This window comes from Chelon labrosus (assembly GCF_963514085.1).
Source record: "Chelon labrosus genome assembly, chromosome: 3".
Taxonomy (NCBI): domain Eukaryota; kingdom Metazoa; phylum Chordata; class Actinopteri; order Mugiliformes; family Mugilidae; genus Chelon; species Chelon labrosus.
This window is the reverse complement of record NC_140339.1, coordinates 30,793,756-30,813,386: the sequence shown is the minus strand read 5'-3', so window position 1 is coordinate 30,813,386 and position 19,631 is coordinate 30,793,756. Positions and strand designations below refer to the sequence as shown.

At 39.8% G+C, this 19,631-nt stretch overlaps 1 protein-coding gene across 1 annotated transcript; it reads right to left on the bottom strand.

Annotated features, from left to right (window-relative positions):
* Positions 1–3,037: 3,037 nt before the first annotated feature.
* dhcr7 (7-dehydrocholesterol reductase) lies at positions 3,038–12,442 on the bottom strand. Its single transcript, XM_084541342.1, has 8 exons — positions 11,645–12,442; positions 10,182–10,290; positions 7,984–8,206; positions 7,809–7,899; positions 7,464–7,677; positions 7,138–7,342; positions 5,750–5,881; positions 3,038–4,745 (listed from the first exon to the last, which is right to left on the bottom strand). Exons 2-8 carry the CDS (start codon positions 10,286–10,288, stop codon positions 4,281–4,283), a joined length of 1,437 nt encoding a protein of 478 aa, XP_084397468.1. The 5' UTR covers positions 10,289–10,290; positions 11,645–12,442; the 3' UTR covers positions 3,038–4,280.
* Between the last annotated feature and the right edge of the window lie 7,189 nt (positions 12,443–19,631).

Genomic DNA, 19,631 nt, shown 5'->3' with positions numbered 1-19,631 from the left:
AATATGGCCAATTTGTTGCCTGGGCACCTGCTGATGTGTGAGGAGCGTACTTCGGTGCCTCCAAAGCCTTGTTAATATGAGATGCAGCATCAACAACCAATCATTTTTACCACATCAGCTATGGATTTGTGGTGCAGGCTGACAATCCTTTTTAATCCCTCTCGGCCTTTCTCTGCTCCTAATCCTTTTTTAATTCAGCTCTCCGAGTGACTTACAAGGAGGCAAGTCAAAAATGTAGGCGTAGAATTCTGTCAGCTTACTCTGGCAAAGTCCTTTTCTCAATTTAAGACCCGTTTCAATTTGTCTGGAAGAGCACAATAGAGTTTAGTTGGGACGTGTTGTCTGGCTTCTGGATGGGGACAGATGCATTTGGTCACAGAGTTCAAGTCGCTGCTTCTTTCTTAATGATAAGTGAGGAGGAACACATATCTGAGGTGATTTTCAAAGGTTTTTCAGCAGTCACAGCATTTTCATGGTTACCTGTGCCCCATTAAACCTTATCAGTGTTACCCACATGCTCTGCTCTGACCTTTAGCATCAACCCGGGGGGTGCTTTTAGTTTAGTCTGATGGTCGGTCTGGCTGTCTCATTAGTGAGGACATGTCAGACTTGAGGTCACAGGTCAAAAAAGAAAGAAGAAAGAAGGAAGGAAGGATCGGGGCGGCTTCCTGATCCTTCACGAACTGGAGGGTTAGCGGTTTGACCAGTTAGCTGGAACATGCGACAAGTGTCTTTGGGTAAAACATACATGCTTGGAACTGGTGTGAGCGAATGGATGGATGTGTCATTGTGACTGTAAAGCACTTTGAGTACCAATAGATAGAAAAACTAATGAATACAAGACCATTTAGCACATACCACCAGATGAAGCACAGAGGTGTTAAGCTGTTGACAGAGAATCCAGCATTAGCATTAGACTTTTCACAGATGTCAGCATTAGTTGTGTATGTATTTCACCAAAACTAACTCAACAATGGTGCTTTTCAAACTATCTCATCACCGATGTTCTGAGGGGCACATGAATGGATCTCATTCTAAACCGCAAATGCTAGAGAAAGGGTCAGGGCTTCACCAAATTCATTTAACAGCAATCCATTAAAAAGCTTTGTCCAAAGTGAAGAATGACTGACAGACAAACCGCCATTCTTAGAGCTGCTGCCCAGAGGCTAACCAAAAGGAAACTTGCTTGAGTGACTTGTTGCTAGGCTGTTGAAGAAGAAGAAATAAAGGAAGGCCCTTGCAATAAATGTAACCATCGAACCCAAAGTATTATGACGGCTAAAATTGCTCCTCCGCCACCAACTCCAAGCAGCCAGTCTAACCTCACCCACCACAATGTGATTATTAGGCCACACTGCGGCCTGGAATGCTCTTCAGTGGCCTGCTGTACTTTATGGTACATGCAACTTATCAGTGCCCACAGTTTGCTGACAAATCATGTACTTTCCTCCCTGTGGGGAGCTCCTTTCCTTCTGGCTTACAACTCTCCCCCACAAGTCTCTTACCCCCCAAACTTCCAATAAAAAGTAATTTGGCCTCATGGGAAATCAAGCCAACTTTAGCTGAGGAGTGGCACCAGCTCCTAAGAGTCCCATTGTGCTTTTGGTATATATCTCATTCCACTGCTCCCTCTCTGCCTCTGCCTCTGCCTCTGCCTCTCACTCTCACTGTCCTTTACTCCAACGCCTCACTTTGGTGGACCTTTTTTCTTTTTCTATGACCCCCGCTGCCCCTCACAACAGATGAATGTGCAGCTGCAAACCGGGGTTTTAGACAATATGGTTACTGTGCACACGGGACATTTGTGTGGATGGATGCATGATCCCAACCTGCAAATTGAATCACCTAGCTATTAGTGTCATCACATAAAACTCATCCCTTTCTTCAGATTTCCATCTCTTTTACAGAGAGCTATCTGTCAGTTTATTGAAACCGCAGCCATAGCATTGCAAAGTGCCTTCAGGGTAATTTGAGAATCTGTTAACCTGAAAAAAAAGAATCAAAGGTAATTTAGTTCCATGCAATGCAATGTAAGGAATTGGGTGCAAATTGCATTAAATTTGAACAAAAGTAAGAGGAATCAATGAGTCCACCATTATCATAACTGATTTACATCCATAACTTCTGATAGTAGACCTTCTGATGGTGAGGTTTAAGCCTATAATGCTTATGTGGCACAAAGGGCCGTCAGATCTGGTGAATTACTAAACACTTGAGAATAAGCTATCAAATTATAAGTGCCTACTTATCAGAAAAGACATGCGTAATCAAATATGAAATTCTTACTATTGACGTTTTATTGGTTTTTATGGTTTGATTGATGAATACTCTTAACTTAATGATGGTGATAACACGGTGGGCATTTCTACACTGAGTGACATACACCAATCAGGCATAACATTATGGCCACTGACAGGAGAAGTAAAAACATTGACCATCTTGTGACAATTCAATGTTGGACTTGGTACTTGTGTGGATAGACATGTACCACCCACCTAGACCAGACCAAGCACCCCCACCCCATAGCAATGACACTCCTTGATGGCAGCAGCCATCCCCAGCAGGATGCAGACTGACGCAATCACACACACAAAAATAGTTTAGGAACAACTAAAAAAACATGAAGAACAGCACAAGGTGTTGACCTGTGCTCCAAATTCTCTGGATCCCAAATTGATCAAGTATCTGTGGGATGTACTGGAACAAGCCTGATCCACAGAGGCCCTCCCCTCAACCCATAGGACCCAAAGGCCCCCACTTGGAGGCACAAGGGAGATCTACACGATAATAGGGTATTATTGTCATGCCTTATCAGTGTTTACCTTGTAGGAGAGATTTGACATATTAATCTTTTGAACCGGTATCAGTTTGACCTAAGAACACACGGCTACTCACTTGAATGACTGTAAAAATTTCTCCTTCAGGGTAAACCTATTACAAATATATACACCCCAGTGTAAGCAGACTGTGTACACCACATCTATATTTGGCTGATGGGCCTCAAGGATCAGCTGTCATCTGCTGCCCTCTAGTGTAAGATATAACAAACTGCATCATTTAAAGTCACAGTCACAGTCTTAGTCATTTAATTCACTTGTCTTCATATTAACAAATATCTTTATAATAATAAAACATATAAAATATAATATTTATTCTAATTTTAATATAGCTGTTATTATATTTGTTCAACATCTATGCCTCAGAGAATTTAACAAATTTTTTCAATTCTTTAACATTCTGAGCACTGATCTAAATGGAAGAAAGCATAGTAGAATTATAGCCTAGAAAACAAGCACAGCAGTGCAAAAAATAAAAAAAATAAAATAAAAAATGGTTATGACAAAAACGAAAATATATTTTCTTACTTTATTGTCATCACAAAGGCAGTGCTGGTGGATCTACAAAATGCATTTCTATCACCATAGAGCTTAAACACAGTTATTGTGCTTTCAGAATGCTTTACAAATTGAGTTAGCATCATAAAAAAGGAGAACCATTCAGTGTCAACCACAAAGAGAGAAATTCTCACCAAAAGACAAGCAATTAATTACTGTAACAACACTTGAGGTTAGATAAGCGAATGACAAAATAAAATTCAGCCCTCAGACAATCTTTATACTAAGATTGCATAACTTGTCTCTGAGAGACCTCTAGTCAGCAAAGCCAATGATCACCAATGATCATCATGATTTGGTCCATTTCACCATAGGGCAGCAACAAACTAGTCACACACAAATGGTATCAAACATTTTGAGAAACTAGGATACGCATTGTGTGTTGTTTTTTTGTTTTTTTTTATAAGTGATTTTAAAAACTGAGATTTTTTTTTCTGTTTCAGAAATGCATTAGTCAAGTTACCACAAGAAATTGTGGGAAATTCATAGCACTGAGGACAATAGCTGAAAAGAGAAGTGCAACACAAAACCGATTGTTGTTTTTGTTCCTGGTTTTTAAAAAAAAAAAAAAAAAAAAAAGTTTTGGTTGAGTTCACAAGCTCTAAAGGTACTGTACATATTGCTCTTATAAAAGTGTATTTAACTATGTTAAATCATCCCAGAACAAAGACAGTAAACTGGTGGATCAGACTGTCTTTCCTGAGGAAGAGTATTATAGAAATATTTCTAATATGCACATGCATAGCAGTCTTCACTCACAGGAAACCTATTTTTAAAAATCCAGAATGTATAAAATGTAGTCTAGAATGTTTCGTGTGGGGTATTCTAGATATCTTTAATAACTTCTACCTTTATGTTTCCCCCCTCTTGCACTATTTTGTCTCCCTAAAACACTCCAGGAATCAGCCGGTAAGGCACAGCATCTGTGTAGCGTTTCCAGTCTTTGCCATACTTGCTGCTGCAGCGGTGCTCGTCACGTACACAGCGGTGAACCAGCAGGATGGTCATGTAAACAATGTAGAAGTATGGAAGTATGTGGCCAAAACCGCAGGCGGCACAGTAGGCCAGAGAACCCATCAGATCACCTGTGTAGTTCAAGTGCCTGGCCACGCCCCAGAAGCCTGAGGTGAGGAGCTTGCTGCGGTGGATGCCACCGTCCGCTGAGCGGTACGAGCACTCGATGTACGCTGGCTTGCGGCCCCAGATAGTGCAGGACCCCTCTGTGCGGCGGAAGAGATCCTTCTGGTGGTTAGTGGAGCGGAAGATGTAATACCCAACGAGGCCGAGCAACAGGACTGTTATGGCGTGGACATTGGACAGCTGGACTGGGTGGTACACCAAGTAGAGACCCTGGAGAACAATAAAAAAAACATTTATTGTTACTAAAATAGTTTAATTGATTATCTGAAGGTCCATAATATATTAGAAATGTAGTTACACCCAGCACAACCAAGAATGCAGGGCTCTCAAGTTCTGAACTGAGTTCAGAGTGAGATTTTGGCGGCGACGCCGGGAATTTGGTTGAGGTGGGGACGGGGCTTTGATCTGATAAATGACACATAAATTCGCACAAATAAAAATATTTATTTAATTCAGCATTTCTTAGTGCTGGTGTGTGTGTGTGTGTGTGTGTGTGTGTGTGTGTGTGTGTGTGTATTTGGAGGAACTCTGGAGAGGAGAAGCAGCAATGTGATAACAAATTACACCAAAACGATAAAAAGTACTGATAAAATAACTGATAATGTCTGAGCTTATCAATAATATGGTATTACATAATTTAGCCCCCTGGGAAAGATATTTCTGCAATTGAGTCAAATATGCAGCATTCCTCTTGTTTTTTTTACTGGCGTAGGGTTCAATTATTGTGGAGAGGTCCACATGCTGTTGTCAACATTTGTTGAAGTGTTAAGGTAGGTCATAATTAAAGAACAACATAACAGAAGTTCTGATCCATAGTTACAATATGGTTACTGTGCACACGGGACATGTGCACACTTTTCTCAGCGAGCGTCTGAACCGGGAAAATCTAAATCTTGCCCGGATCGAGCAATGCTATTTTTTGATTGGCTGTTCAGTAGCTATATTCTTTTTATTTTATTGGCTGGTGCGTGACAGGCGCCTTCTGAACTCTACGGGAACCCGCTTGATTCCTACCCGTTCCACTGTTTTAAAAAATAGCGGCACAACTTGGTGGGCGTTATCCTGGTAATTTCTCTGCGTGAGAAATACAAGGTGTGGCGTGTGAACGGGTTGAAATGCGTGTGTCTCACGCCCAATGCGTGAGACATGAGAGCTTTGAGAATGACTTAAAAGTGTCCTTTCAGTGTGTGTATTAGTATGTACATGTTTGTTACCTGCAGTGTGTAGAGGTATGGCAGCCAGACACAGTCTCCCCAACCCAGATACCATCCAAAGTGGTCATGGCAGATATCAATGGTCTTCAGGTACCACGCCTCATTCCAGAAGAAATCCAACACATAAATACCCTACAAAAAAACACAAATGACACAGTTATATAGCTATTATTAATATATATCATTATATTATTACAGTATGACTCACCTAGCTGCGTTCTAAACTCTGGACAGGAGAAAGATGATTTGACTTTTTACTCAAGTTTGGAGACAAGAACTTTGGAGACACTAACCTTGATAAAATGTAAGTCAAACACTTATCTCTAACATCTAGCAAGAAATAAAATATGCTAAGTTTGACTTTAGATGCTTCATACAATTGTATCTTAAGTCATGCAATATATGGTGGAGTCTGAACTGTTTAAGATTTTGCCTTCCATGGCACTGAAACTGGATCAGATGTATCCACAGAACCATCAGACAGAGTAAAAGCTACTACACCAACAGAAGAATATGATTTCACCCCCCATGAACAAAGCACATTATTTAACAGTACTGTAAATGTTAAGTGTTAGTCTCTTGTCCCTTGGCCAGAACAGAACATGAAGCTTTGGTCGCTGAAAAAGAAATGTCGTCACAATATAGAATTTGTTAAATACAGACAGAAGTTGTCCTGTTTAGTAGAGTCTCGGATGACAAGTTGTGACTCTGAATCAATTAACAGGAGAGAAACAACACCAAATGCTTGGGCAAGGTATACCATCATTTGATAGTGGATGATGGAAAAAAGTTCTATCTATTTTTAAATCCAAGTCAGATATTTGTTTAGAGTTTATATAAGGAGAACAAGAGGAGAGGCAATGATAATGACGTGTATCCAAACCACAGTGAAACGTGAAACGAAGATTTCAAGAACTACTTGAAGACTAAGAAGAACAAGGAGTGCTAACTGGATTTTCCTCCACACAAATCTTTTTGGAACATTATCAGATCATATTGGGATGACATGGGTTTCCAAGTTTGAACAAACTTGTGGAGTCCATAAAGCTGGGTGTCATTGAAGCAAAATAGATGCAGACTAAATGCAAGGACGTTCTGAAATTCATGTATATTTTTATAGGCTGAACTTTACACTCAAATTGTTGTTGATATAGTCATTCATATCCGATTACTAGAATAGTAGTTTGAAATGTCTGCAAAACAGAGAAATGTCAAACTTTATAGAATTATAGGATACAGCTTTATGGAGTTAGATATGCTTATGGTCAAACTAAAGACAATTTAAACAATTGTTCAGTTTTATTTAACTCCAGTATGTCTCCAGCACTTCTGCTCCCCCGTGATTTTAAAGCCAGCTGTGATACTTTATAGTCCCTTTTCCACCTTACCTGAAGTACATTGACCAGAATCATGGAGTTGGTGACATGGCCATATAGTTCTTGCTGCTTGGCCATGTAGGACAGATTGATGAGAGTCCAGGCTACAATGCCAGGTCGGCCGTTGAAGAAAAGCTTGAAGTCAAACCACTTCCCAATGCGTGGGTTGAACTCAATGCCCATCATGTAGTTGTAGAAGACGTTCCCTGTGAATTTGCTGTGGAATCATAAACAAGATCAACAATCAAGTTCACAAAGTCATATCTTAAAACTGTAAATACTAGTTCAACTTTAACTGTACAAATCTGCTCCTGCTCTTTAAGACTTGTTGCACTCACCAGTCCTCAGAGTTGGTGGGGAACAAGTAAGCCTTTATGAAAGCAAAGGTGGACACAGCGTAGCCCAGTATGTTGGTGCACCATAACAGGGGGATCCAATTGTCGAAGATGATGGTAGGAGAAAACCAGTGGAAATAATGGGCATTGGCAAACCACAGAGCATGAGTGATCAGCCAACACTGCAGCCCATTGATCTCATACTTGTTAATCAGGCCTTGTGAATAAAAGAAAAAAAAGGAAATAACATATTTTGTTGGACATTTCTACAATTCTCCATAAAAGCATTAAATTTGACTGTTAGCACAAATAGGCATTGATAAGCGGGTGCATGTGCATGTTAATTACCAGCAGGAGTTCGTGCTCCATCCTGCACTCCACCAACAAAGCCAGGAATAAACTTATGGGTAACATCGGGAACACACATATACAGGAACACCTAAGGAACAACACAACCTGTTTTACTCTGAAGACAACAGACAGATTCTCTAAGGTCCACAGCCCTTTAAACTCCTTCACTTACCTGGAAGCCCACCCAGATAGCATATATCTTAGCAGCTGACCATGAGAAGGAGGGAGCCCGGGCCCAGATAGAGTGCAGTGTTGTCTCTCCTCCTACCAACTCAAACAGGGGCTGGCTGATTGAGCACTGGTACTGATCACAGGCCATCACAAAGTAGAAGACAATGAAAGGGGCAAAGCAAAGGAGGCCAATTACCGCTATCAGCGAAAACCAGTCCACCTCCCTGTGAATAGATACACACAGATAGGCACAGTATGAGGATAGAACTGAATAGCAAGATCAAGCTGAGATTAAGAACATTATTTGACCTGTGTGACAAGTCTCAAAGTTGTAAATACAATTAGAAAGTCAAATACTTTCTTCCATGTAGATCATACAACATTCTACCAAGTAACACATGTTAACTAATGAATTCCTCCCTGACAATATATATTCTCCAGTACAGACCCTCTCCAGTGGACATACGTATTGGTTGTCACTGGTGGAAGGGCAGAGGGTAACTGTAATTAACATTAACATTAACCGTGATCCATTTAGCTGTTCCAATGAGCTGCATGTTAAAACCCTCTAATTAGAGTTAAGTCGACCTGTCATTGTCAAGTTAAAATGCCCATAATCAAAACAGTCATCTGCTGCAAGTACAGGACATAGATCAGATGGGTCATGAAGTTTTCATTCTCACAGGTTTGTTTTCACTGTTGGGATGTTTTTTCTAATCTTTGTTTTTTGCAGTCATATTGGACTATTTAAACATTTATTGGTAAATGAAACAAAGTTAGGAGTTTAGAGTGAAAGGTCAGTGATGAATTATGCATTGTGTAAAATTGTCTTAAAAATAACTGTAGTGGAATACAAAGTGTAAAACAGAGAGACCAAATTAAAGTGCCAGTACCATACATTTTACTGAGAGTAAATGTACTTAGTTATTATTCATTGTACTGCATATAGTAATACAATTTGTAGTAGAAAAAGGTTAAACAGCCAACTTTCAGTGAAGAACGTAGCTGCAACTATTCATTAATACTGGTGAGGGTGACGGTGGCAAGGAAATAACTCCCTTTTAACAGGAAGAAACCTTGAGCAGAACCCAGCTCATATGGAGGGACCCATCTGCCTAAGGCCAGCTGGGTACAGACAGAAGAAAGAGAGAAGAGAACAGCAAGATAAACATACATCTGTCATAGATACACATATCTGACTAAAGCGTACATGTGGAATCTGACGATACTAACTGATGATGTTACATGACAGTTTGAAAATGTAAGAGGAGTCATAGGCAGGTTGGAGAATTGTTAATTCAGGTAGGAGTGGATAACTGCAGGAGGAGGAGGGGAGGGGAGGGTAGGGGAGGGACACAGTTTTCACCAGGCTTTAGAACATTTGCTATAGACATTTTGGTTTGTAACAAGAAAAGTAAAAATGTAAACCATGATGGTTCAGTTTCATCAAGGCATGGCCACAAGCTCGTACACAATACCAGGAACTTGGAACAAAATGACACCAATCACACCTATGCTTTTCCTGCTACAAGACAAAATGCCTGTCTTACAAATAACTGTAGTGGAGTAGAAAGTGTATATAGAAACTATATACTATTGTTGTGAAAAGATCTATTGGTCTCCATTATTATAGATATTCTCGTCAGCCTAAACTCAACTACTACTTACTCAAAGCTCTGCATTTCCAAATTTAAATGCAGCTTTCCTGGGGCCTTAGACTCCCTTGTATTGTTAAATTTATATATGCTTTACTCATTTTATTTAGAAAGATACCATAATTTAACAAAAAAACATTCTGTGTACACATACAATACAGGCGTCTGTTTAGTTTAATTTTGAAGATCACCCACTGTCTTTTTTTCCTGTCTGTCTTTATCTGTTCCTTTCTCCCTTTTTCTTTTCCCAGCTCCATGTCAAGGCTCATTTTTGTGCTGGGAATAAGACAGGGCTCATCAAACCATTTATTACAAGCATGATGACTTTTTGTTAATGATAGCATACCCCAAAGGACCACATGAATCTGCAGAGTTAATGGATTTTTAACACCTTGCTCCAGGGTTTCAGGGAACAGCTGGCAGCTGAGACTCCGTTTAAAGTCAAACTTTAATTTGTGATTAGCCTTTTGATGGAACTTTAGGAAACGCATTTTAATTGACAAAACAATCCCAACAAATCTAGCACATGACAACATCAGCTCACCATGCTCTCCCCCACTGTGCTGGTTCCTCCTTCTCTTCTGAGGTTTTCCCATTGGCTCTGGGCTGGGTACGTCTCCTGCTGGCCTCCATGCCCACTGCACCATTCATCTCTGGTGAAGTAATGAGGTTATCAGTTTATTATCTGTCATGCTGTTGTGCTACACTTTGTACACTACTACAGTAACTCTCAGTGGGTCACATACAGTGATGTGCAACAAATGCACAAGCAGTAACTAATGCCAATTAAAAAGCATTAGATGCTATCTCCCTTTTTCTTCACAGATTCAGAGCAGTCTTTTTATGTGCAAACTGAACAAATGTTCACAATTCGGAAGAGCATTACACGTCACAACAGTTCCACAAGCTGATTATAAGGTTATTGAGGTAATTAAAGTGCATGTCCTTGGAGACGTCAGATAAACACAGCCTTAACTGGAGTTCAACAGGCTCTTGAGACACAGCATTAACACCTTGTCTCTTGTATGATACAATCTTCAGTGGACAGTTTTAAATACAGGTATGAATGCACCTAACATAGACCTGAAGAAGCCACTTGGAAGAGTGGTGCAAAGTCATAGAGAAAAATGAAACAAGTTCAGCTGGCTTTTTTTTGTTTTTGTTTTTTTAGATATACCCTGACCTGGATGACTGAGAATCAGAACAGACACTTAACGCATATGGTTATCTGATTTAAGCCTCCAAGCCTGATCTTCTGTGGGTATTTATTTTAGGTCTGCCATAAACAAAAACCATGGCCCAGTAGTGTCAAAACATCTTCTGCCTATTCTGTTTTAATAGTGGTCCCTGGAGACAGCACAAGTGGAAATTATGGTCTCTCTCTCTCTCTTTCTCATGCATATACTCACACACACGAGTATTCAACACTCATTACACTTAATATTTTGGTGAATGTCCCTAACTACAGCCATAATTACTACTTTACTAGGAATTTGAATTGTAATTTCAAAGGAGGTGGATGTACAACTTCTTTGTGCCCTCACAAAGTTAGAAATACGAGTACACACACACACTTCTAGAGCGATGGTACTGTCATGTTTGCTGGAGTAAATTTCACGGAAACTACACGAACAACACATATTACATTACAAGACTTAAATAAATAAATTAATTGTGTTGTCGGAACTGTTTCTTGACATGTTTTGTTTTCAGGTGCGTTCTGCAGACAGATGGCATACAGTATGTGGCCCGAAGTTGCATAACGTTAACATGAAACCTCTAATCTGTATGGAATCATTTGTCATTAATATGACTTTTAGCATGTTTCGCTACCTCTTGCGCGTGCCTTTCTTCTGATGCTAATTTAAGGCAGCGTGAACTACCGCCAACATCTGCGACCAGTTGTCATCTAAAAGATGCATTTTAAATAGCATAGAAAGAATGTGGACATTAAGTAACGTTTAACAGAGGTTATACAGCTGTATCGTTGCCTCATGGCTCACTCACCTGTAGTTAATGTTAGACGGAGAGAGGTTGCTCGTCTCTTCCTTCTATCAGTCGAGGAGCTGCTGTTTTTTCTAAACCGCTGGACACATCCCCGTAACACCCACAGACTCCGCCCATAACGCCATTGCGTATTGCATTTCAACCAATGGAATTCACGCAAAGGCGTGTATTAAGAAGTGATTCTGACTTCCGATTGGCTAATGCAGACTGGAGCCACAAGCACCTGACGAGGTCGCATGGAGAAGAGGGCTCTTACCGAACAGGTTCAAAGGATTGGTCGCAATGTCGATGAACTGATAGGAATTCAAGGTGACCAATGATGAATGCTTTAACAAACTCCAGTCAGTTCCCTCTTATATCATTATTAAAATTATTACTATCAATAGTTTCTTCACACACAGTAGAATTAACCACAATGGTGCGCCTTTTTTTTTAGGAAAGAAACACAAAAATTAATTCTCTTGCAACATCCAAATGAAAAATTTTCATTCTTGGACAGAAACATTTGAATGTAATTGCAGTTAAATGTTCTTGTGAGTCAAAACCAAGACATAATGGCCAGAGAAAAGTTCAGGATATATCAAATTCAGGAAATAGGCTATAAATGTGTTTAAAGTATCCTACCTTTAACTAGACAACGGAGTGACAAACCCCCTCTGGAGTTATAAGTAAAAAGTGAGCATTTCCTCTTATAAGGCCTTACATGACACTTTCGTTGCTGTTGCTGTTTAACATATTTTCACCCTGCTCCTCTCACTGCACTGGGTTTCTGGATGCATGTACACAATCAAACCACTAGAGGGTAGAATTTAGCTGTGGCATAAACAGCCACTTGTCTGAACTACAGCTGCTGGACAGGCTGGACAAGTCACTGAATGCTGAGAACATTCACAGCAACAAGTGCACTTTTGAATTTTATGTCAACTTTCCAGACTCCCAAAAAACCGAGCATGACACATTAGGTAGGTTAGCCAAAGCACTGCCCTCATGCCAACAATCTCTTGTTTTATTAAGATGGTGGAGCTTATGCTGGAAACAAGTTCTTCCCCCAAATATTTTTCTGGTAAGATTTTTGAGGGCAGCCCTGCGATAGACTGGCAGCCTGTCCAGGGTGTACCCTTTACAGGATAAGTGGTTACAGAAGATGAATGAATGAATGCATGAATGAAAGAAAGAAAGAAAACCCCTAGAGAGAATAGATGGCCACTGAAATCCAGTGCTATATAGATAACAGTATCTCTGTCACTTATCATATCTTATCTTAAAAAAAAGGTTATTTTTATATCCACTCTTTGAATATGAATAGTTGATTAGGGGCATTTTCTCTGCCTCTAACACTGTGATTTCTGTCTCATTACTTGTGGGTTTTTTGTGCCATCATTGTATTACTCAGGTCATACTGCTAGTAAGAGGAGCAATTGTTTGCCTTTGGCTCCTTGACTACTGTACATTCACAGTAGTCAAGTTTACTTAATAAGGATTGTACAATGCTATAGATTTTTAAAATTTTTAAAACTGGAATAAAAAAAAAAAATAAGTGAAAAACATCCTGACCTAGTTCTTCACCAGGTCTATGACTCCCTGCAGAAGAGTTCTTCCTTCATCTTCTTCCTTTCCATTTACTGGTCTTTCCGCAGTGCTTCTATGTTTACTAAATTCTAGCCTTTTCCCCTCTGCAATGGGGAATTGCAAAAAAAGGCAATTTTTGTTTTCAACAAGTTTTCTCTGCCTCTGTCTCTACAGTCCTTATTCTGTCTTTCCGTTCCTCTCTTCTATACTCTTTGATCAGATTCCTTGTTGCTATGCTGTATCCAGACAGTATGATGTATCTGGGCCAAGCAGACAACAACGCTCTACAGTGTGTCTGAGGTAAAGAAGAGATTTTGTCTTACTGGTGAAATTTATAGTTTGATGTAAAAGTCTGCTCTCGGGGAGTTCATTTATAGAACACGCTTGGTACCCTGTTTAACATTTTGGGATTCCTGTTATTAGATTATTAGATTATTTTTCATGCAGCAAGTCATAGTAGCAAGCAAGGTTGCATATACTAAGGCAACAGAACTGGCGAAAGCTAATGAAATGGAGTGGTTAAGGATGTAGATCATCTAATTTGTAAAAGTTTCCTGCTATGACAAGTAAAAATGTCTTTAATAACTATTAAGATTTGTTTTCTGTGGGTTGTAAATAATGGAACTAGTCCTTTAAGTCTGTGGTCACCAGCCTCTGGGTTGCGGACCAGCACTGAAACAGTATTTATTTGATTTTGCTAAATCAAATAAATATAAAAATAACCCTTGTTGGTCAGGGCTGCTCTGTGCAACCCCTGAAAGATAAACACACTAGCATATCAAGGCTATGTGTGCAGCAGTTAAAATGAATGTGACACGGTCTGTGCTTCAACTTTGCCTAGCCCTCTCATGTCGAAAAGCCAGCTTGTTAGTAAAAAAACATTTCCAAAGAATATATGTAATGCAGAGACATCAGAAGCTGAGACTATAAAAAAGCTTCCCATACAATGAGTTATAACCTAAAATATTATTCTGAATGATGTCTTGCATGCATTATCCAACCCCCATGTGTGGTTTGTGGAGACAAGCTGTCTTATGAAGCAGTAAAGCCCTTAAAACTGCTTATGCACCCTTGGATCCGAGCACTATTCACTTAAAGGCAAATTCAAGTTTTTCTGACTGAAAATTCCAAGCAAGGGGGACAGAGGCAGGTGACGAGGGCTGCTACCTCTGCAAATGCTGATGCTTTGAGAGTGTTGTACTTACTGGCTAGCTGCATTGCTGTATTGCTATTGGCGAAGAACTGATTCTGCCTGCTGCCAGGGACACACAGTGAAGTTCTGGGAGATGCTGGCTCTAACATGATGGCATTGGTTCTTCTTTCGGTACCACAAGAAAACAAAGCCAGGTTGCCTGACATATCCTACCCTAATCAGCTCCCCTGGGATGGTACATTCATGTTTATATGCACAGTACGCAATAACCTGAATTCATGAATATTGTTCTTACATGTGCTGCTACAATTGTGCATAACCGGTGAGTGAATGTGTGTATGTGTCCCTTTGTTGGTGTGTATAAGTGCCTTATGAATGTGAGGGCCCATGCTGTATCAGAGATGCAATGTGGCTGTTAAATAATTTACAATAAATGAAAGTGAAAAATTAATGAGAGCAGATTCTTTCTTCTGTTTGTCCCCACCCCAATCCTGATGTAAATGTCTCCTCTTCTTCCACCCCTCCCGCTGATTTAGCCTATCAGCACTTTCATCTGAATTAATATTCAGTCTCTACAGTAGCTTCCCGGATTTATTCTGTCCATGATAAACAACATTCAACTACTAATTAAAACCATACCAGAAAGGATTTAATTTATATGAAGTAATGTGTCGATTTTGCAACTTCACCGTGTCAGGCCCTGGTATTAGCCCTCATCCAAAGGGACTGTTTCAGTGTTTGCTGATTTAGGTTTTTAGAGTTTCTGCTGCTCACGCCCCTTCACTTTACTGCCTGTACTCTGGATACTCTGGTTTAAATGAGGCAGGAACCAATACCTAAACACAAAAGCGTACAGTATATAGGACCTTTAATGAAATGCATCTGCTGCTTTTTCATCTCAACTTTTGCTTTGGTAAAATGTCACACTTTCCTTAATATAAAGTTCTAATGATCATCATTAAAATGTCATTATCAGCCTCAGAATTGATCATTTGCAGCTGGAACAACAGGACCATGATGTCATTGAAAATTGAATGCATTTGTACAAAAATCACTTTAGTACAAGAAACACAAATGGCATTGTCAAACGAACAAGACAAAACATATTCTTAGTATTTTAAAAAATACAGAACATGTCACTTTTGTACTATATGCATATACTGGGCACTGTGTAAAAAACATGTGAACAGAACAGAAGGAAACGACACAGTACCATCTCGGGGGACTTGTAGAAAGCAGCCCACATGGGCATCATGATGAGTCACTTCATAACAGAGAAATTCAAACACTGATGACCTCAGATAACAGCATAAGATTCATGTGAACAAGTAGGTCATGAGAAGATGGTTTACTTCAACTGAAATCATCTTTTTACGTTTTTTTGTTGGGTTTCTGAAGAGGATGTTGTTCTTTCAGCAGATGCAGTAGTCCATATAACAGTTTATGGCATGAATCTCTGCAAAGATGGTCATTGTGTCTCTGGAGTACTCAATAAGTGACCCAACATGCTATATCAGCAGAAACAGGTGCACTGAAAATATGCAGTAGCCTTCCCTGTGCAGGAGTCTGTTGAATTAAAAATTCTCCTTTGGTCCCTTGGCAGCCCAGGCTGAGTGTGCCCACACTGTTACATTTGTGTCACATTTATCCATTCATTCATTCTATCCCAGCTGTCATTGGGCGAGAGGCGGGGTACACCCTGGACAGGTCTCTAGTCTATCACAGGGCTGACAGAGAGAGACAGAAAGGCCACACAGAATGGATTCGAACCCGGAGCCTTCTTGCTGTGAGGCATCTGTGCTAGCCACCACTCCACTGTGCCGCCCCACATTTATCCAGTTGCTTTAAAATTACTGTAGCTCACACACTCCATATTGTTATGACCAGCCTAGGGGAAACCAGTATATAACACAAACACTGACTCCCCCCTTTTCCCTGCTTCCAAACAGATCCAGGAATTCACAAAATTGCAGTCCAGAAACAAACTTTATTTGCCGTTGTCATCTTCAGGGTGAGCATAGCCAAAATAACAAAACCAACTGACCAACATAAATTCTACATAACTACCCAACTACAATCTCAGGCGTGACATTTCCTGTAGGTGCTTCACAAATCTTCCCACAAGTTGAACATCAGCGATTACAAAAGGGTTACATTTTAATCATATTTTCTGTTTAAAAAAGCTCTTGTTGCTTTGTATCTTTTTGCAATGCAGAAATACCTTATTTAGGCACATAGAGCAAAGTTGTTGGGAAACAAATTTGAGTGCAACATCATCTAGCACAGGATTTCTTACAAGAAGCTGCCTATACATCTAGATTTCACACTGGATACTAGTGTACTGGGTACTACATTCATTTGATGGAGGCAGATCAGGAGAAAGAGGAATTTGTGTGTATTGCATGAGGATAGAACTTGTTTGAGGACACTGAGGAATCCCATTGGGAAAGAAAGAAAGAAAGAAAGAAAGAATGAAAGAAAAAGAAAGAAAGCTTAAAATGCACTTTTGATAACAGGGTATTTTGTGTGGTAAAATATTCCCTAGGAGCAGACTGGATACATGGAAGGTCTCGACTGGCAAAATTCTATTAAATGTGAGACAACTTTTTGGAGTAAAACCCAAATATCTGGATTATATCTGGTAATTGGAACTTGATAATTGTTTAGGATAGCATGTCATTTATCAGGCTGACATTAGCTTTGTCATTTTGCCCCTCTACTGTTTGGTATCATGGTATCGTGTATAAATAGCACACCATTTCAAGCACATTTCACATGCCATGTCTAGCAGATTTCATGCATTTCACATCTCATTTGATGCAGTGAAATGTCACACGAGAAAGTTCGGGTTACCGTCAGCGGTCCTTGATAACAGGATTGAGACTACAGGCATGAAATGACAGTCACATTGTGTGAATTCACTGTGCAGCATGGATTTGCATTGTTCACATATCAACAGCCATCTACCTTTAAAACTCAGGCTTAAAGCTGAATGATCTGCAGTAGTGCAACTGAGCTAGGCCAGACTGGTGTGTAAACATGGATACACAATAATGGCTACATTTTAAATGCCCAAGTTGCTCATCCAAACCCTCTGCCTGTTAAACTGTGAACTACATAATCATCTATAAATGTTTGCACACATCTGTGCAGGCATGTTTCTGATGATACCTCTGTATTCCAGCAGAGTGTTTTCCTCTGTGACTCTTCTGCTTGTGTATGTCCTTCTGCAAGCATATTGTAAATGTGTCTGTGTGCATCTGTGTGTATTTCTGCATATTGTGACGTATGTGTGTTTAGTCTGTGAGATGCGTCAGTAACTGGGGCAGAACTGATTGTTGCTGATGGCTGTAGGCAAGCGCAGACCTACATTTGACTCTGCCATACAGAGGATGAGGAGGAGGGGTGCAGGGGAGCTATAAAAACTGGGGTCTCTCCTGTACTCCTCTCTCTCCCTCCTTTAGCTCCGATCCGAGCATACAACACCCGTCATACACTGCTTTTTTGTGCCTTTCATTTTCTACTCTGTCTTGCACATTTTCATTTTGTCTGATGTGACACTTGATGGGCATAGGGTCTCAACTGCACAAAAATAAAGTGACTATGGATAGGATGGAGAGAAAAGGGAACAAATAAGGGAGATATGTGGTGAGATGAAATGTGTAAAATAGACTGGGAGTAAAAAAGAAGTATCATTCTCAGTATAGATCTATTTGTTTTACAACATCTCAGTATTATGAGCAGAGGCACACTTACTCTAAATGCAAATCAATGAACACATGGCGTACAAGCTGGGTATGTGGTGCATGGGGGGGCTGGGACTGGCCAGCTATATGTGACTCAAATTAACTAATCGACAGTTATTGGGGTCTGGACATAATTTTCACTAAAAAAGTCTTATTTAGAACCTAACTTCTGTTTTAAGTCAATATGGCTAACAACGCTGCAGCAGCATGGTTCACTGCTGATTTTAGTTCTTCCTATGTCAAGACAAAACAGCAGGTTTTTGTTAACTCTCTTTGTAAGAACTTCCACCTGATGATAAATCAGCAGCAAACATCACAAAGATGAATACCTTACCAGATGAAACAAACCTAAGTTCACATATCACAGAAGGCCACTGTTTGAGAAATACGCACATCTGCTTTCAGTAGGCAATGTCAGTTTTGCTCAAGTTCGGCTGCCTCCTCTCAGAAAAAATACAGAGTCATCTGCTTTAAGGGTCAGCTGTCCCCTGACCCCACCCAGGGACTGGTCTGCTTTGCATGTGAGTGTGGGCATCGGGACAGTTCAATACACCACAAAGCGAAAATCTTCAATCCAAAATTCATTGCTGACTCACTGAAAATACTCTATTGCTTGGTTCCCATAATGGAATAAGTAATTAATTAATGTTGTTAATCATGTTAGTATAATACAAGCATAAATGTAGCAGCAATTAATAAATTGGTGAAAGACATAACATGCCATGAAATAAAATAATCAAAAAATTATCAATACAAAGATTTTCATGAATAAGGAAAATTAAAGACAAGAGAATCTGTCTTGTTTTTTTGTTTTTTTTGACAATGTCACTGAAATGTATCTTTTATACTCATTGTAAAAAACTACGTTCAGCAGTTCAAAAGTACACAGGTGTTCTCTATGCTGGATGTGATTCAGCCTCTTTTATTAGACTTCCATCTCCTGATGAAGTAACATGCTCATTTTAATGCACAAATGTATGAAACACTGTTGCGGTACTGTGTGTGCTGTTTTGTGTCTATTTGTGTCTATTGATTGTGAGTGCATCTATTTTTAGCTACTTTATGCCCTTTTAAATTACCCCTTGGGGACAAATAAAGTGATTTGAATTGAATTGAACTGAATTAAACAGCATTGCTTCTTCACTGACTTCATATGGGCTCAGTTCTGCCATATGTGAACCACTGCAGCATCTGAATCAACTATTATCAGCTTCTCAAACACAATGCATATTAATGAACAATGAAAAAAGCTTCCTGTTTGTTATTGTATATTACTGCTCAGTCTTCACTATCCAGCCTGCCCAGGTAGCCAAGAAGGCTTAAATCTGGCAGGCCAAATAAAATAAATCAGCCCAGGTGCATTGTACCCGGCCCTCCAGTGTAACTTTTGGCTGATGCATTGAACCAGTTTTTGTGCTCACTGCAAAAACTGGAAAAATGTAAACAGTTGAAAGTTGCAGCAGAAAAAAAAAGCTTTTGATGCCTTAAACTTGGACTGTGAATCACAAACTTGACATGA

Coding starts and splice junctions, on each gene's coding strand:
- dhcr7 (XM_084541342.1), bottom strand. CDS start 10,288: ATGAATGGTGCAGTGGGCATGGAGGCCAGCAGGAGACGTACCCAGCCC. Junction 8,207..10,181: donor GCACAGTGGGGGAGAGCATG/GTGAGCTGATGT, acceptor ATCTATTCACAG/GGAGGTGGACTGGTTTTCGC. Junction 5,882..7,137: donor TTCTGGTCAATGTACTTCAG/GTAAGGTGGAAA, acceptor GTTTTTTTGTAG/GGTATTTATGTGTTGGATTT.